At 35.3% G+C, this 21,428-nt stretch overlaps 1 protein-coding gene across 1 annotated transcript; it reads left to right on the top strand.

Annotated features, from left to right (window-relative positions):
* The first annotated feature begins 10,833 nt into the window (after window positions 1–10,833).
* Window positions 10,834–20,716, top strand: LOC137404399 (myeloid differentiation primary response protein MyD88-like). The gene is made up of 8 exons (XM_068090598.1): window positions 10,834–11,008; window positions 13,011–13,182; window positions 14,239–14,436; window positions 15,170–15,211; window positions 15,336–15,374; window positions 16,797–16,980; window positions 18,652–18,827; window positions 20,150–20,716. Exons 2-8 carry the CDS (start codon window positions 13,053–13,055, stop codon window positions 20,302–20,304), a joined length of 924 nt encoding a protein of 307 aa, XP_067946699.1. The 5' UTR covers window positions 10,834–11,008; window positions 13,011–13,052; the 3' UTR covers window positions 20,305–20,716.
* Window positions 20,717–21,428: the final 712 nt, after the last annotated feature.

Genomic DNA, 21,428 nt, shown 5'->3' with positions numbered 1-21,428 from the left:
CAAATCTCAAAATATTTGCTATAATAGAGTGGTGTCTGTTTGTCTGTCTGTCTACCAGATCGTTTCAGATAAAAGATTGGTTTGTATGGGACTCAAACTCTCGATATTTTACTTGTAATCCAACACTCTTACATACATGTATACTAATCAAACACCATAATTGTACAAATACTATAGTGAAAGGGTCCTGGTGGTTGTTTATATTTATACTGAACTGCCTGACTTCTCCTATTCATCTCTGCGCACAAGTTCATTTATTGATGATGTAAAATGACTAGTTTCCAAACCATAGAGTACAACTGTATATTTGTATATCTATCAGGTCTTACATCTCTGGTTGACTCTATTAGCGATCTCGTCCTCCGTAAAATCGAGGCTTCCTTATCTACGATAAAGCCGGCAGACGCTAACCGATATTGGCAGATGCTGGTCATTACGGACGATAGTACGGAACCTGACTTGCTCTAAAATTAGGGCTTCCTTACATATGATAAAGCTGGCAGACGCCAGTCGATATCAGCAGATGCCAGACGATACAGCTGATTTGTCCTATATGGCTGATTCAGCAGATGCTAAGGATTCCAAAATGTGAGTCATAGCATTTACTGAACATTAACCAACAAATAGGAAGCTTAATTAAAACACTAAATAATTATGACATTAAGATGCTAAACCAAAATGAGTATTAGATACATGAATATATATAAAATATTCGGGCACTATAATACTTATTCTCTACATTTTATCAGTACGCCTGACACTCACTCACCTGACATTCACTCACCCGACACTCACTCACCCGACACTCACTCACCCGACACTCACTCGCCTGACACTCACTCACCCGACACTCACTCACCCGACACTCACTCACCTGACACTCACTCACTTGACACTCACTCACCCGACACTCACTCACCCGACACTCACTCACCTGATACTCACTCACCTGACACTCACTCACCTGACACTCACTCACCCGACACTCACTCACCCGACACTCACTCCCCTGTTGTTTCACATTCTCAAACACAATAGTAAAAACTGAGGTTTTCAGCCCATTGACAATACTTAAAAATCAGTTTTAATTGTATAATTTTTTGGATAATGGTGGTAAGTACCAAGAACACCGCAATATTAGTTGTACTGATTAAACACTTTTGAAGAAGGCAACAAAATTACCGCATGACAGATTATGTTGGCCTAGCATCACTTAACTTACAAGTAAACCCTACATTTGCTTCACTCAAGCTTGAATATCTTATCAAATGTTAACAGATACCAGAACAGATAACTGGAAGTATTGGAGGGCAAATGAAAGACAAATAGTACTTTACTACAATTTATTTAATTTTTTGTCTCATGGTCTAATTTGCTTTGAACGTTCATATCTATTTATTTACATATCTAATGTATCTATCTGGTAATCTATCGTCTGTCTGTCTATCTATCTATCTGTCTATCTATTTATCTATATATACACCTATATATCTATTTATTTATCTATCTATGTATCTGTCTGTCTACCTATCTATCTATCCATCTAACTATCTATCTATATATTTATCTATCTATCTATTTATCTATCTATGTATCTATCTATCTGGCTATCTATCTGGCTATCTATCTGTCTGTCTGTCTACCTATAGAGCAATATATCTATCTATCTGGCTATCTATCTGTCTGTCTACCTATCTAGCAATTCATCTATCTGTCTGTCTGTTTGTCTATTCATCTATCTATCTAGCTATTTATTTATTTATCTTTCTATCTATCTACGTAAGTATCTGTAGAAGACAATATAAACTATTTATAATTTGTCCTATCTAACACACTCTTACAAAGGAAGGCAACTCTGGCTACATTCCAATAGCTTTGATGCAACAATGCAATCGTTGTGCTATTCCAATAGTAACAGCTAGTAATACCTTATTATAGGCATATGATACAAAAATCTCAATATGACTGTCACTGTTTTCACCTTTCAGCGTTTTTTCTGCATTTTCACCAAACTGATTATGTTCAAGAAAGTCGGTAAGTTGATTATTTTTGTTACGGTTTCATCATCATGTGAGATAGGATATGGTAGGCAAGGTGAGTATCATTTAGAATTGTCTAAAAGTTTTAGAAATTGATTTATAGAACAGTTCTAGAATGTTCAGGAAAGTTGGTAAGTAAAGTTGGTTATTTATAGTAAAAAACCTCACGTTGTCGCTGTGCCTGTTTGTTAGTCTGTGTAAACCTAATAAGTTTTAGCATTTTTGGCCAATTTTATCCAAACTCCACACGCATATGCTCCATACCTTCCGCCAGTGAACTAAAATATTTGGTACAAAACACCATCTGGGTCCTGAGAACCAGCCTTTGAAACAACTACCTGCAGACTATCTGATTGATAATGGAAGATCACCACCAGGATTACTGCTAGTGGTGGATATGATAAGAAACATTTAAAAGTCTTTTATTGATGATATTGATTTGTAGAGAAGTGCTTTCCTGAACCAAAGACCTTTACGAGGCGCATGTACGACTACCTGTAAGTTGTTAACATAAACATGTTTCCTTTCATCTTTCCTAAACTTTTGCAGCAAGAATACAAAAACATTACTCGCCAGTAGGAGTGTATGTCATATTTTATGAAATGACTAGCTGTGCCACCCGGCGTTGCCCGGGTAATAGAAAAGTCTTTGGACAGAAAATTGATTTGTATTTAACATATAACAACATTTGCCATTCTAACTTTTAAACTACATATCATGAGAAAAGTGTTTTGTCTTATAAACAATGAGAAGTAGGGAGAGTTTTGCTATTAGCCAGTTTAATGTGAGCGAACCGCTTCTCGTGACGTTATGCTATATCCCACGTCATACGCAAAGCAGTTAGGTATTTGCTCTCATATAATGACTACTTATTTTTGTAAGCTAGCAATTTGATTTTTTAGTCTAGTGGGTAAGGCGTCAGACTGGTGAATGGCAGGGTCTGAGATCGAATCTCCTTCGGTACGGAATATTTATTCCAAGATTTTAAGATCTATAGCCGGACAATCAATCCTACAAACTTTGAGAAATATATATATAAATATATATATATATAAATATATATATATAGTATATGTAGTTTACACTGTAAAGTAAAGTGCTCAATAATCGAGTCAATTAGAGCTGTGTATGAAGTTTATTAAAAACTACAGGTTAAAATCATTACTACTATTAGTTTCATGCAATCGTGTTGCAATCTTCAGAACATTCGCTATTATATAACCTGGAAGATCATCAAAAGAGCGCGGTCTTACAACACATCAACAAAATCTTGCCAGTTATGTCTATGGGAAAAGTACTTCATCATATTCGAACCGAAGTTAGCCAGCCTTAACACTAGAAGTGAGCTGATATCCACATGCCGGCATGCCAGAAAACATCTAATTAGCTCAATAACATAACTTGACTACATAATTTGCTGTATACTATAATATATATATATATATCACACAATAGTATTAAGCCTTCAGCTTTATTAAGTAATCTTATAGCTTGTACATTATACATTTTAGTCATTCTACCTGAAGATTGCAACACGATTGCATGAAACTAATAGTAGTAATGATTTTAACCTGTAGTTTTTAATAAACTTCATATATATATATATATATATATATATATATATATATATATATATATATATATATATAGAAGATAGAGAGATAGATAAGTATTTAAAATTAGTTGCTAGTCTCTGAAATGTCGACCATTTTGGGGCTGTGTAACCAAATCTTTAAATATTTCAATTGCTGACAGCACTAAAGGCTACTCAAGTATTTTATTTGCAGGTTTGGGGTAGACGAGATAAAGAAGACTTCCTTCCTCTACGGTGTGTGAAGTTACAACAGAGCTTACTTTTATTTTGTTCATGCTACATTTTTATGTTATAAGCATTGCAAATCTAATAGAGTTATTTGTTCCATAGATCGTACCATCAGCTCTAGACAAAAATGCTTCTTACAAGTCGACACATTTTTGTTGAAGCAACGTAGGAATCAACCACAGGTTATGCATAGCGGATAAGAAGCTTTTATAGGGAACAGTTTTAAGTTTTTTTAGTTTTTCGGAGTGAGGGACAGACAACTGCTACTTATTTATGATGTGTAAGCAATCTTTTATAGATCGAGTGTGATGTCTGCTTAGATTACTGCAAACAGAAGCCGTTAGGGTTTTTTTTAAAAGTATTTTTACAAAAATGATGGCTCTGTAATCTCGGCTGGATATGTCTGAGTCCAGTGGCAAGGGAACCTCGACGACTGGAGACATGTCCAGCTAAAAAAAACAGTTTAAGGTTGGATGTTATTCCTGACACCACCAGTGACCTTTAGAGAGAATTGAACCCTCAACCTGTTATTCCAGACCACTAAAACACGGTAGCTCTTTAAGCTAGTAGAAATCATGATAGAAATGTGCAAATAGCTAGTGTTGCCTCATATTAATTCTATTATAAATTAAAAATAGACACCAGACAGCAGCATTCTAAGATTAGCAGTAGACACTCTTCTCTTCCAATATGACTAGTCATGATAAACCTGCTGTCTTTATCCATATATAAGAGAACATTTCATAATAATTTGTACTTAAAACAAAAATGTGACCAGGAAACTTACTCGTGAACCAGAAAAAAGATTTGCATCTATATATGTCACATCTCTGTTTGCAATCAGATTATCTGCGTGTTGGATAATATTTCTTCTTGTCTTTAATGTGTGTACGTATATATTGTTAGACATATTGGAGACGGTTATGGTTCAACTGCAAATCTGGAGACCGAAAAGACCACCTTTAACTTTCTATGAGCGTGTTCGGCTTTGGATCATATCAAAGTGAGACTATAACACAGATTTACATTGCCGGCAAGCTATTGGTTCTGAGTAATGACTTTCTCACTGGTAGTTTTGAGTTATATAAATATATGGCTAATATAAATATAAGTACGTACATGTATGTATATGTGTATAAATATATATAAGTATACAGCGTATATACATATATATAAGTTTATATATATATATACGTACATATTTTATTTATAGTACTTATATAATATACATAAATATATACTTATATATATAGTATAATTATATAAATAAATTTTAAATAAAAGTATATGTATATTTATATATACCTATTATAATACAGTATAATATAAATAAATTAATATATATGATATATTTATATATATGTATGATATAATATACACGTATATATAAATATATATATAGATACTTACATATATACAGTATATAAATATATATTTAAATATGTATAAATGTATATTACATTAGGAATATATAAATATATTATTTATGTATATGTAGTATATATATAATATATGTATATTATATAATATAAGTATATATAATATATATATGTAATATATATAATATATATGTACACATGCGTACTAAAATAGAGGTTACCTAATGCTATACGACAACTCAGTAAAAAAGAGAGATAGCCTAAAACACTGTGGTTGATAAGCTGCTATCTATATTAGTAGTTCTGTAGCTACTAGGTATCATATTGACCGTAACTACCTACACAACTACTCCTATGCACTCTATCCATTAAACAGAAAAGCCTAAACTGCTTCACGTACTACATGCCAGACTAGGCCATAGACATCAACATACACTTTAGGTTCACATTGGATGCTGCCATCCTGGTGACTATGATGACAGTGGCATTCCTCTTGTTAGTGATTTATTACTACAACTCTACAGCCGCCAAGTGTGGTGAGTAATAATTAAGTTGTGGTAACGAGAATTCGTGTTAGTAATAATCTTCATCCTTCATTTAAGGAAATTTTTTTATTTAAAATATTGTACTTCTGTTTATTTAAAATTTGTCAAAAAATTGAAAGAAGTTTTTAAAAGCCTTGAGTTAAAATAAATACATCACTATAGCAAACATATTAAGATTAAATAATAACACAAATGCTAGTCCCTACAGTTCATGTTTGTTACAGTCGTGCCTTTATCTTAACTCAGTTCTATAAAAACTTGTGGCGATTGAGCTGACAGTTTTACTATAAAACATTTTCACTTATATATAATGTATCAAGGTTTATATGCTGTGTACATTGCCAATAGATATAAATTTTCTCCTTTTGCTACAGTAAAAGGAGTAACAACTATATTAGGAGCAACTGTACCACTTGCTGACTCATATGTGCTGTCACATGTAGCGATACTCAAGATATTTCCATAAATCACCCAAACAATTTTAGAAAAAAAATTCCAACATGTGATCATTGGCTTTTGAGAACTTTACAACCATTCTGTTTTAGAGCCTCCTATTTGCTTAAATATTCATTAATTTAGGAGTTATGCTTTTTATTTTCAGCTTATCTCAAGCTATCACATTGGAGCAGCAACAAAGCAGTTTCAGAAGTTGGTGAGAATGCGGATAGAGTTCAAGTCGAAAGTCTGGGAGATTCAGATAAAAGAGCAAGTGGGTCATCAAATGAATTAAACAATAATGAACCCAAAGAAGAACCCCGGTTGCCGACAAACCACACTTTCAACTTCGCAATGCCAATTGAGAACTGCATACCAACTAGTGTACCTAAGATTGCAGACAGAAGTCTACTGATGCAGTGGCCTGTTGGTGAAGCTGAAATGGGCTCTAGAAAAAAATCATTGAAAATAAAAAAATGTAAATCGAAAGAGCCTCCTCGTAAAGACATTGCTAAGAATGGCGGGTTTTCAAGTGATATACTTCAATCAATGATCTCTAAACTCCTAAATGATTTAGAAATATCGAGAGGAACAGCTATTGTGCCTCATCAAGATGAGCAGCCAATAGCAAGCCAGCGTACTGAACAGAAGTCAATGAAGCGTCGTAGCAAGGAGATTGAACACGCTGAAGAAACTGGCACTCGCCCAAAGCTCGCAAAGGCACATTCCAGCGAAATAAAATTTGGTGAAGCCCAAAAACGACCTGTAAAAGATCTCCGTCCTCTTTATCAAGATAAAAATTCTGTGATCTTCAGCCAACATTCTTCTCAAAAACTGTTAGATTTTTCGACTTCAGTCTCAATGTCACAGAGTAGTAGACTGCAAAAGAAAATGAGTGAAAGTTGGTTTAAACAGTCGGACAGACTTCCAGCTCTAGTTCCTCAAGAAGCTTCGACCAGCTCCTTGGTTCTTCGTAAGCCGATGAGCAGAATGAACCTAGCGGATTATTTAGAGTCGCTCTTGAATGGCTCCGGTGATTCAACGAACCACCGAAGTGTTTTTGGTGTCACAACAGAAGAGGTTCCTGAAATTTCCAAAAGCAAACTTCATACTTATCTTGGCCGACAAACCAAATCGCCATTTCCTGCTGAAGATACGGCTGGTGCAATGGCAGCGCTGCCTAGCACAACTGGTACTTTACCAGTACACCAAGCGATCAAAGAGTTCTCCTGGCCATCGTCTAACATTCTGATTAATAGCACCGTCTCAGAGCTGTCCAACTCAAGCGGGAATCAACAAGATGCAGCGGGACTGAGTGTCAACTCTTCTCTCCGTTCTTTCGAGGTTAGTCAATAAGCTCATATGTGGCCCTAGGGTTTCATTTTTGTCGACTCCAGTACACTTCGAAATAGAAAATAGAAAGACATTAACTTTCAAAAGTTGCTAGATGTACCTAGTTCAGGCCTTGATCGTAGATCAAACATTTGGAAATAGCACAATTACCAACACATTTGAACATGTTAGTTTACTTGAAAACTTGTAAATGTGATAGTACTACCTTAAGTTGAGTTACTGCGATGACATGCAGTCTAGCTAGTTGGATGTCTATTTGGATGATAAACAGGTCCTTTAAAACAGCCAAAACTGTTGCAAGAAGTTTTTTGTACCCGAAATAGCTTTTTGTCTTTTATTTACATTCACAGCATGTGCTCATGTTTCAGCTGACTGTTTATCACATTGGTGCTGTGTCATACACAAAATGTGAAAACATATATCTTTGAGCCGATTTTAGCGGTAAATACCAGACGCTAATGGCGAATCACAATCTAATCTCTCATTGGATGATTGCAGGAAAATGAGAGACAAATTGAGGAGTATTTTCGGCAGACGGGTCAAGTTTACACGTGGGAAGATCACAAAAAAGATTTGGTCAAAGGTGGTACTGAACTAAAAATTCCTACCCCACCTCAGAATCCGCCTGAGGATCTCCTTCCTATTGGTCTGTTAGATTGACCCAATTTTAGAAGTTCACAAACAATGCAGTGTTCTTCATATGTATATAGTTATACATAAACTGGTAGAGCATCAGCAGTGATGTCTAATGCCCTCTATTATTATTATTATTTCTTGTTATGTATTATGACATTGTAGTAGTCTATACACTATAGACGTCTATGCAATCGAGATGCTGATGTCTATTGCTAATTATCAGACTACATTACTACTATTTATTGGCTGTTGAGAATCCTCAATGCCATTCAAACTGTTTAATATTTTCTCTAGCAGTTTGCTACTAAAATATGTCTGGTCTAAATCTTGAGATGACTCATCCTTGTACATAGGTATGCTTTGTTTATTGTTAAATATAATTAATATGTGCGCCTTACAAATACACCATAGATCATTCTGTTTACATGGTATTTGGCAGAGTCGTATAGCTTCACAGAGTCCCGCAACCAACGAAAGCGTATATGGGAGCTCGTTCATTTCCAAACAAACAGGTCACGCCTGCTATTTTTATATACATGTAAGTTATAATGAAGAGGCTGCAACATTAGCCAACAAAAGTTACTCTCATTGGCAGTCGCTCTGAAATTGATTGTTGTATTATACACTATTTGAAAGAAGACAAAATTCCCTACAAGAAGCTACCAATAGTTTTTGGTAAAAAAGTAAAGTAAATTCCAAAAAAGTGGTATTGAGAGCGAGATATGAATACTCCATTAGAGATCAGTATGTCAATTGGGTTTGTTTGGAAACAAAACAATTTAATATGTGTGTGCCTCACAAATACACCATAAATCATTCTGTTTACGTGATATGGGATATAAATCTGTCAAAAGCTTGATACTTACCTATATATGGTTCATGCTAATTTCCTTACATTACGCACATTCTGAAGTGGTTTCCACTTATCACCCAACAACTCCTGACACAAATTTAACATTGCAAATAGTTAACTAGGCTTATGCTACCGTTGCACTACTTGTATATGCAAATGTTATTGTATCATATGAGTTCTGATGGGGTTTACACCTATGGTATGACAACTCCCAACATATTACATAGTACCAAGAAACAGTATCACATCCAGTATGAGAATATTCTAGAGGCAATGAGGTGAAAATCTACAACACCTTGGTGTGACAGCTAACTCAACAAGAAATGGTGGCAATACATGTGAAAACAAGTACAGTGATGATGTACACGTATTGTTGTAAGCCATTGTTACTCAAAATAAGGGAGCTCCAACAAATATAGCCTTAGAAACGGCCTAATGTGGACAAATCTACATAAGGCCTCATCTAATACTCCTGTTGTATGATATATCTTAAAGATATGCAGCTAAACTTTCATTTGTTAGTTTATAAAAAGAGTAGGTGGTTGTCTCCACCACTTTTCATTTACATGTACATGCTTTGTGTAGTCTGTAAAACCTTTCCTTCCCTTCAAATTTTCTTTTAGGATCTTAAATGGAAATTCATGACTTACTCTCTTCAAGCTGCACTACAGATAACTAGATCTTCATAGGAGTCCTTATTTATGCCCTGACAAGTCATTTTTATTGACACTTTTATTGGGCGGTTTAAAAAGTTTAATCTATACTCCAAACAACTATGACTAAAGCCTACACATGATGCTTCTAAAAGCTTGTTTATCAAAGATGTGTTAATAATTAATTTTAATTTCCATGATAACCTCCATGCAACTATCAAATAGCTTCGGAAGTTGTTTTATCCTGCCGTAAAAAATTAATTAACTTTCCAGCTTGTTGCAAAAAGTCTAAAACAAGATTTTTTCAATCATCATTGACTGACCTTCAAGGATAAAGTTTGTATATTACTTGGTTTGCTCTCTCATTTCAGCTACCATAGACATCAGAGAGCAGCTAAATAACTGAATGAACAGAGGAAAGAGGGAGAGAAGGGGGAGAGAGAGAAGGGGAGAAAGGGGAAGAGATCGGAGAGAGAGGAGAAGGGAGGGGAAAGAGAGGAGGGAGAAAGAGATGGGAGAGAGAGAGGGGGCAGGAGAGAAGATGGTTGGAAGGAAAAAAAAGGAACAAGACGGGAGAAAAGCAGTGTGAAATAGAGAGAAGTGGAGTGGCAAAGGGGAGAGAAGAGAGAAAAAGAGAATGGGAGATGGAATGAGAGAGAGAAAGCCATTAAGAAAGAAAAGGCGGAGTGCTAGTTTAAATTACGATAAGGAGAGAGGAGAGAGAGCAAGGAGGAGAAAGGAGTGAGAGAGACAAGGAGAGATATTGAGGAGAGATACAGGAGAGAGAAGGGGAGAGAGAGTGGGAAGGGAGAGGGGAGAGAGAAGAGGAAGAAATAGGAGGGAGAGGGATGGGGGGAGAGAGATAGGGGAGAGAGATGGGAGAGAGAGGGGGAGAAAGAGGGAGAGAAAAAGGGAGAGATGGAGAAGAGGGAGAGAGATAGGGGAGAGAGATGGGGAGAAAGGGGAGGGAGTGAGACAAAGCCTGGAAGAAAGGAAAAGAGAAGTGATAGTTTAAATTGCAATAACGCTAACTGCATGTTATTGTCAGCTCTAAATAGCATCATGTGACGTTATTATAAACAATAGCACTATTCACTTCCTCCTTTGCTGCACTATGAGTAGGTTATACTTTAAAGCATTGACAAAGAACTGGCTGCGGCATCAAAATCACTAGTACTTTCTGACTAACAGAGTCAAGGTGGACGCACGAATTCGTAGAAGTCACGTATTAACCAAGAGATTCACATCTATTATTTGTGTGCATGGTTTCTATGGGAGAGAAATTGACAGCTTGTAAGTATTGCACAGTAACTACATAATATTTAATCTTATTTATTGAAAGTCGCTTCATCATTGCTGAAGTAGCTTCTCTTAAGAAAGCTAGCTAGTCAGAAAATCATAAAGCTTGTTCATCGCAGCTCTAAAAGAACAGTTTCAAATAGTGTGATGAACATTCTAATAATAGTTGCTGTTACAAGCTCTACTTCTATAGTAGACTAATGTAAAGTTACAGGGTCACATGCTTTCAACTCTTTAGTATAATAAGATCAGTGTCTGTCTGTCTGTCTGAATCTATTCTAAGAGCCTTAGGAAAAAAAATTACCTCACTCAGGGATTGAACTCAGATTCTCCAACGTACTGCCCAGTGCAATTATGGCTACACCACTCAGCCATCTTGCTACTTTATGAGTCACTTATGCAGATACTGATTACACACTACGATCTTTCATGATTCTCTGGACTGCCAAGTGTTCTCATCGATATAAAGCAGCGTGAGCAGTAGTTATTAATGCTTCCCTTTTCTAAACTTCACAATGATGCACAGAGGCAGCTTAAAGTCTATTATGAAATGTAACCCAGAGCTAATCACAGTTGTGAATACATAGAGCTAATCACAGTTGTGAATACATAGAGCTAATCACAGTTGTGAATACATAGAGCTAATCACAGTTGTGAATACATAGAGCTAATCACAGTTGTGAATACATAGAGCTAATCACAGTTGTGAATACATAGAGCTAATCACAGTTGTGAATACATAGAGCTAATCACAGTTGTGAATACATAGAGCTAATCACAGTTGTGAATACATAGAGCTAATCACAGTTGTGAATACATAGAGCTAATCACAGTTGTGAATACATAGAGCTAATCACAGTTGTGAATACATAGAGCTAATCACAGTTGTGAATACATAGAGCTAATCACAGTTGTGAATACATAGAGCTAATCACAGTTGTGAATACATAGAGCTAATCACAGTTGTGAATACATAGAGCTAATCACAGTTGTGAATACATAGAGCTAATCACAGTTGTGAATACATAGAGCTAATCACAGTTGTGAATACATAGAGCTAATCACAGTTGTGAATACATAGAGCTAATCACAGTTGTGAATACATAGAGCTAATCACAGTTGTGAATACATAGAGCTAATCACAGTTGTGAATACATAGAGCTAATCACAGTTGTGAATACATAGAGCTAATCACAGTTGTGAATACATAGAGCTAATCACAGTTGTGAATACATAGCAAATTGTTGCATTCTATGTGCCAGCTTTTTCAATTGTGTTTGGAGCAGGGATGGCCAAATGATTTTGGTCATGATCTGTTACGGGCAAATCTGACAAATTAAAGATCCACAACACACATTAAAGATCCACAACACACATTAAAGATCCACAACACACATTAAAGATCCACAACGAGCTAAAGATGTGCATTTTTCTTTTTTATCATACATAAACATGCAATTATTTGTGTACACCTTAGAACAAAGCTTCAAATACAATTTTTAAAAACTTTGTTTATATACATAGTTTGACAAAATATCACTGAATGAATGTGGTGTAATAAATGTCTAATATCAGTGAGAAATATGATGAATAGGCTTTGACTTCACAATACTATCGAAACGCAGTTTCCTGCTACTTACAGTGACTCTTAAAGTTTTTGAAGAGGAGTATTTGGGAGTCCGCGTACTAGAATTTTTTATACAAAATTCATTGCTGAAAACAAGGAATCTACAAAAATTCTAAGAAAAGTTTATCAAAATCTTTTTGAAACCAAATTAAAAAAAATACTTTAAAGATATTTTTTGACAGTCAACTTGGAAAATCCACAAAAAAACTACAGAGGTCCGCATCCGGATCAAAATCCGCCATTTGGCCATAGCTGGTTTAGAGTATGCTTAGCTGGCTTACAGATCGCTGCAATAGACACAATTTTCCTCTTCGAAAGTATCTCGATCAGTGATTCCTTAATTCACTAACACTTATCTTGTCCTCCTAGTTACCAAGTTGAAAGAGACAAGGAAAGCTTTACGGTAAAATAATGGCCATGGCAGTCCATCCTGAGCAGCACTACATCCCAGAATCGTACTTTTCTGTGCCTGTCAGAGCTCTGCAACCGAGTACACGCCACCAGCTTGGTCTTCACCTCAATATAACTAGTGATATTAGCTGTAAGTAATCAGAACATATATGAGATATGACAGAAGGTCTTTTAAGGTCGAAGAGTTTTTATGATAAGTTGGCTTAGTGTACAAACGGACTCTATGATAGTTTGTCATTGTCAGATTAGCAACTTTGCGTCAAGTAATAGAGAAATAACAGTGTCCAATGACTTTCCAGCCATTAACAATAGCAGGTAGGAGATAACTCTAAGTCTACGGAGTTTCATGCGCAAATGCCGAACTTCCTGTACATCACCATTTTTATCTCTTTGGGCAAAGATTTAAAGCAGTTCTGTACACAGAGAGCAGTGATAACATATCATTCAACTCTGTTATTAACAGCTCATAGTAGTAGAGATATCGAACATTCTTCACTTTCCTTCCCCTTGTGATAACTTAGTGATTGAAGGCTTAGTTTCAGACTTCATAGCCAACCTTTATAAAACATTGATGTTTATATACCATGGGTGAAGGGAGCGGTTCATATACCCCATGGGTGATGGGACCGGTTCATATACTCTATGGGTGACAGAACTGGTTAATATACTCCATGGGCGACAGAACTGGTTCATATACTCCATGGGTGATGGAACCCGTTCATACACTCCATGGGTGACAGAACTGGTTAATATACTCCATGGGCGACAGAACTGGTTCATATACTCCATGGGTGATGGGACCGGTTCATATACTCCATGGGTGACAGAACTGGTTCATATACTCCATGGGTGATGGGACCGGTTCATATACTCCATGGGTGACAGAACTGGTTCATATACTCCATGGGTGATGGAACCCGTTCATACACTCCATGGATGACAGAACTGGTTCATATACCCATGGGTGAAGGGAGCAGTTCGTATACCCCATGGGTGAAGGGAATGGTTCTTATACCCCATGGGTGATGAAACCGGTTCATATACCCCATGGGTGAATGGAAATGGTTTAGTGTGTTTATCTTTTAATAGGTAGATAGTGACTGCCCAATATGCTCAGCTGGATTCGTACCCTCTTACCAAATAACATAAATACGGTATCTTAACACAATCACTCAATATGTTGCAGTCAATGACTGGAGGTTTGTGGCTGAGAAAGTTGGCATGCAAGTACTTGATATACAGGGTTTAGAGCAAAACAGTTCAAACCCAACAGCCGCTGTCTTGTTGAGAGCTATTCAGAAAAACGTAACAGTCGGTGAACTCCTCAGCATTCTACTAGAGAAAGAACGATACGACATTTTCCATGACCTTAAGACAAGAATTGGTAGGCTCATCTGTTGCACGAGGGGTTCTATGGGCTTCTAAACAATTCAAATTTTATATGAGTGTCAAGTGTGAAGGAATATTTTGGACTTGAATATTATATATATATTATTATATATTAAAAATAATATAATATTATTATATTTTATTGAAGTAATATTTTGGACTTGAAGTCTAATAAAGGTATTCAGCAACGTTTGATGCTATCATTCAAATTTTATTTAAAAACTTTATAAATTATAAAATTATATTAAAATATTAAAATTATATTGTATTAAAATTAATAAATTATTAATTTTATATACAGTAATAACTTCTTCATAGTGTTATTTATTTCCAAACCAGTTTTAGATTTACCTTTTTATGCGATTTAAACTTGATTTTATTTGATTGCGTTAAATGTAATTAAATTTAATTTAATTTACCTTTGATCACGCATTTAAATGTTGCTATTGCTATTGTTGGCTATCTTACTGCTGCCTGGGTAATACTTTGATTAAGTGTCTATAGCAAAAAGTTATGAAAAAGTGAAAAGATTTTAAAAAATGGACTGTTATCATATTTTTGAAGCTGATGAAAATGTAAGGTTTTATAATATTTAAACAAGGTTGATAAAATAAAAAAAATTCAAGCAATAAGTGACAAATAATATAACAGCTCTCTCAGTTTATATGGCAATAACTTAACCGTTGAACAACTAATAAGACCATAAAATAATTTCTGTGTTTTTTTAGATGACGATGTGAAAGCCTACAGGCCCATACAAGTAGCACAAGGTAAAGATAATTTTGGTAAAAACCATACTTTGTAAATAGCCTTAATTCTTGACTGTAGAAGAACGAAATACTGAAAGTAATTCAATTATTCAGCTTACAAATATTCTGTTCATTTCTCTTTTAGTCTCTTCCAGTTCAGATGCTCCTCTGACACTCGGCGAACGTGAGTGTAAAAACATCAAGTTTTTCATTGACAGCAGAAGTTAGTAGTGCTGACTCGACTAAAATCGCATGTTGTGTAGACTTTTTTTTCATTAAATATCCATATAGTGGAAAAGAAAAAAGGTTTATACTCATTTTATCATATCTTTCCATGTCAAATTTTCTTTGAACTAGAATAATGTTTATACAGTAGGATATCAGCATTGGTGATCTCAGATATCTAATATTTACCACGATAAACTCGCAAACTTCCTATGGAGGATTATTATGAGAAACCTATATACTTATTTAAGTAATGTAATGCGTACAATAACTCTAGAGACTTACCCCAGTAGAGTATCACATTATTTTTGTGTGAGATGTCTGGAAGAAAGTAGCCATTGAAGTATTTATCTGTCAGTAATTGTAAGTAACTGTAAGTATCTATCAGTAATTGTCAGTTACTGTCAGTAACTGTCAGCAACTGTCCGTAACTGTCAGTAACTGTAAGTTAAATTAAGGTATGTACATGTAGGATAACTCATCTTTTTTTCTACAATCCGTGTATATGTTTCCCAACTAAAGAAAGGACGTAAAAGTAAAAGGTACTAGTGGCTGTAAAAAACTAACTAATTTTTAATGTATTGAGTATATGTCTTAATTCCTTTAACATATATGTTATTTTATGTTTCATACTAAGTCACATATATCTTATATAGTGTAACATATATTTTATATCAAATAACATATATGTTGTAACATATAACATATATGTTGTAACAAATAACATATATGTTGTAACATATAACATATATTTTATATCAAATAACATATATGTTGTAACATATAACATATATGTTGTAACAAATAACATATATGTTGTAACATATAACATATATGTTGTAACATATAACATATATGTTGTAACATATAACATATATGTTGTAACATATAACATATATGTTGTAACATATAACATATATGTTGTAACATATAACATATATGTTGTAACATATAACATATATGTTGTAACATATAACATATATGTTGTAACATATAACATATATGTTGTAACATATAACATATATGTTGTAACATATAACATATATGTTGTAACATATAACATATATGTTGTAACATATAACATATATGTTGTAACATATAACATATATGTTGTAACATATAACATATATGTTGTAACATATAACATATATGTTGTAACATATAACATATATGTTGTAACATATAACATATATGTTGTAACATGCATGATATATCTTATATATCTTATAACACATATTACCATTTACTAGCACTAAGGCAGTTTAGTGAGCTGCGACAGATCATCAGATCTAATAACTATATGTACACATACCATATTTTGGAGATTTCTAAACTAGTACTGTAGTTCGTATTAGATTACGCTAATATTACTGTATTGCAGTGAAAACTGGTAAAAAGGAGTACTTTGATGCTTTCGTATCCCATCACGCAAATGATTTGGAATTCCTTCAAGAGTTGATAAAGCAACTGGAGACTGAGAGAGGTTTCAAACTCTGCATACCTGACAGAGACTGTTGTGCTGGCCTTATCAAAAATGAGGCAACAGCCAAACTTATCAAGAGCCGGTAATTTTCTTTCAACTACCATAATACATCCAAATGCTTACTTCAGTAACATACCATAATAAACCTAAACACTTACCGTAGCAACATACTATAATAAACCTAAATACTTCAGTAACATACCGTAATAAACCTAAACACTTACCGTAGCAACATACTATGATAAACCTAAATACTTACTTCATTTGAGTATGACATTATTCTTGTGTGAAATGTCTAGAAAAGGTTAGTCATACAAGTATTTACTTATCAGCAACTGTAAGTCAAATTTAAGGTAGGTAGATAGCTCATCCATTTTCTATAAATCAAGCATGTGTTTCACATCTAAGGCCAAAGTACAAAACAGAAACATAGAAGCTAGCATGGTCAATGGGTTTCATGACAAAAATTTGATTGGCGAATTGTTGAGAGGATCGATTAATCTATGTATATAGATCTCAAAGTTTGTTTGTATGTATATTCTTTGGTATGTCCGACTATAGCTATTAAAATCTTGGAATGAAGAATGCGTATCACGGAAGATTTGATCTCGGAACTTTCCATGCCCCAGACAATATGCTAAACCATTGAGTTACGCGAGATTGATGGATTAATTGGGCGATATATGTCGCTATGTAAGTGAAAATACGCTACCGCTCTCCGCTACGGCACAACGCCATTCTATGTATTAGTAAGAGCCATAGATAACTAGCTCACTTAAATTAGCCATTGGCAATGTGCCAGGCTAATGGCAAGTGGCACTGTTTATAAGCTGCTTATAAGCTAATTTTTAAAACCCGTGCAATGCCGGGCATTCCAATAGCTGTTGCAGTAGAACAGTAAATATCAAATAATGCCCATAGAAAAATTTAACTCTAAAATATTGATTCAAACACTGCCTAGCATTAGTCATAGCCAGTACTAAACAAGAACTTTAGTAATATTAGTAGTTGAATAAAATGAACAATAATAGAACAAAATAGAAGTGCTCAATTTTGAATCTTTTCAATTTACAATACCGACCTTGACACAGCTCAAGCATGGCCACTACTGTCATGGACCGATAAAAAGATTGATCTTATAAACTGACATGGACTAACAAAAAGGTCGATCCTATAAAATGTCATAGACTAACAGAAAGGTTGATCTTATAGAATGTCATGGACCAACAGAAAGGTTGATCTTATAAAATGTCATAAACTAACAGAAAGGTTGATCTTATAGAATGTCATGGACCAACAGAAAGGTTGATTTTATAAAATGTCATAGACTAACAAAAAGGTCGATCTTATAGAATGTCATGGACCAACAGAAAGGTTGATTTTATAAAATGTCATAGACTAACAGAAAGGTTGATCTTATAGAATGTCATGGACCAACCGAAAGGTTGATCTTATAAAATGTCATAGACTAACAGAAAGGTCGATCTTATAAAATGTCATGAACCAACAGAAAGGTTGATGTTATAAAATGTTACGGACTAACAAAAAGGGCGATCTTATAGAATGTCATAGACTAACAGAAAGGTCGATCTTATAAAATGTCATGTACTAACAGAAAGATCGATCTTAGAAAGTGTCACAGATTAACAGACATATTATAACTTTACATTTTAGCAAGGTTGATTTTCAGAGCATAGACCTAATTATGATTATGTAGTCGCTAAATAAGCCATATTACTATTATCTGTTTTAGATGTAAGCGAGTCATAATCATCCTTTCAGCGAGCTACCTTGGAAATGATGACCTCAACAATGAGTTGAAGTGGGAGCTTCAAGTAGCGCAAGCCTTGGCACCAGGATCTAAAAACATGCATAAGCTGGTGCCTATTGTTATCGACCCAACGATAAGAATACCTGAAGATATGCCAGGTAGGCTAAAATCACAACAATTATATGTTGTTTTCAACAGCAAAGTGCCTGGCGATAACATAAATCCTTTGCTTTAAGAGAATATTTAAAGAATTCTGTAAAAACCGATGACTGCAGTTATAGAGGTAGCATATTTGAAACAGATTTTAGTTCACATTTCACACCATCAGGTATTTTTACTTTCATCAGCATGCATACCTGACAGAAAAATTCAATTTTAAAGCATTTCTACTCACATCAGAATTCATTTGTGAGGCATCTCAACTCATACACTCATAGCAAACACACCTTTGACATTTTTACTCACATTAAAATTCACACCTGTGGCATATCTACTCATATCAGGACTTACACCTGTGGCATATCTACTCATATCAGGACTCACACCTGTGGTATCTCTACTAATATCAGGATTGACACTTGTGGTACCTCTACTCATATCAAGACTCACACCTGTGGTATCTCTACTCACATCAGGACTCACACCTGTGGTATCTCTACTCATATCAGGACTGACACCTGTGGTATCTCTACTTGTATCAGGACATACACCTGTGGCATCTCTATTCATATCAGAATTCACACCTGTGGTATCTCTACTCACATCAAAATTCACACCTGTGGCATCTCTATTCGTATCAGCATTCACACCTGTGGTATCTCTACTCACATCAGGACTTACACCTGTGACATCTTTACTCATATCAGAATTCACACCTGTGGTATCTTTATTCATATTAAGGACTCACACCTGAGGTATCTCTACTCATATCAGGATTCACACCTGTGGCATATCTACTCATATCAGGACTCACACCTGTGGTATCTCTACTCACATCAGGATTCACACTTGTGGTACCTCTACTCATATCAAGACTCACACCTGTGGTATCTCTACTCACATCAGGATTCACACCTGTGGTATCTCTACTCACATCAAAATTCACACCTGCGGCATCTCTATTCATATCAGGATTCACACCTGTGGTATCTCTACTCACATCAGGACTTCCACCTGTGATATCTTTACTCATATCTGGATTAACACATGTGGCAGCTCTACTCACATCTGGACTCACACCTGTGGTATCTCTACTCATATGATCAGCATTTCCACGTATTTCATGAGCTTTTCTTGCTTCTAGCTCTTTTTCCATTAGCATATTGTTTTTAAATAATATATTCCTTGTTCATAATTTATCTTTTTTATCAAACGAAATGTGCTTGCATAACAATAAGTACCATATACCTATAACAGAGAATTTATTCTTGTGATAAGTAATGCTTTGCATGACTACAACTTCCATTATTTTCTAATGAAGAGATTCTCATGCCATACAGTCCGTGCGACTATACAAGAATGGCTGTGAGACAATGGTTTTGGCCAAAGATTGAGTTGTCCTTAGCGGCACCAACCAGCAACCAGAGTGATTACGCAGGGCCTCGCCAAGAACGACTCGGATCTGTATGGACGTAGTAATCGATCTGTCAAGACATACTAACAGCTACCAGCTATTGCGATTAGATTATGAGATGTATACCATCTATTTCTCTCTCACCTATCAGCTGTTTACAGTACCAGTAAGTTTAATGACCTCATAAAAGTACTTATAACTTACGGTTCGTTTTATGAGAAATGTATACTATATCACTGTACGTCATCACTGTATCATCATGTATGTTACATCTTTACAAGAGACCTGTAGGTTTTTTGAATAGCTTCTTTCTAGATAGAACAGCTCAGGTAAGGACACCTGTAAGACCTCCCGCCCTATTGTAAGAGTAGTATTTTTATTTAAATTATAGATAACTTTATGTCATTTTATTGATTAGTAATGATCACGATTGATGCTACACCGCATTTAGTTTAATAAAGAGCTTGTTTTTACTTCGTTTATGGCAGATGCCAAACATGTCACCTGTGTAAAATTTAGTCATAAACATAAGTGCACTTCATGACTAGATATAATAATAGCACATACACAACACTGCGTCTAAAACCCATTTCTCATGCACTTGCAACTTTAAACACAATAACCTGGCATCATGAGGTGTTCAGGCACAATAATATATTTTCTAATCAATAGGCTAACCTCAAGTCTAGCTCATGTTGTCACAAGCACCTAGGTCATGTTGTCACAAGCATCTAGGTTATGTTCGAACAAGCACATAGCTTTTGTTGGTATAAGTGCCTGGCTCATGCTGGTACAATCACCTAGCTTATAGTGGCACAAACAACCAGCTTACATTGGTGCAGGCACCTGCCTTATGTTGGCACAAGTGCCTAACTCATGCTGGCGCGAGCAGCTAGCCTATGATGGCATGAGTACCTCATACATGGTGGCTCAAGCACTAGTTTATAAATATTTTATGTGTACAGGCACCTAGCTCTTATTGACATAGTCATATGTCTATCAATGGTTTAAGCACTTACTCATGTTGCATTACAGGCTGGGCCACCACAAACAGGAGAGACAACTACTGTTTGTAAAAATCAATTCCTCGTTGAGCTATTCAAACTAGTACACTGGCAGCTCCATAGAGCCGTCCCATAGAGCAGTCACATAGAGCAGTCTCATATAGCAGTCACATAGAGCAGTC

Source organism: Watersipora subatra, chromosome 9 (assembly GCF_963576615.1).
Source record: "Watersipora subatra chromosome 9, tzWatSuba1.1, whole genome shotgun sequence".
Lineage (NCBI taxonomy): Eukaryota > Metazoa > Bryozoa > Gymnolaemata > Cheilostomatida > Watersiporidae > Watersipora > Watersipora subatra.
Note: the sequence above shows the minus strand (reverse complement) of the source record. Positions and strands in the feature narration are given on the sequence as shown.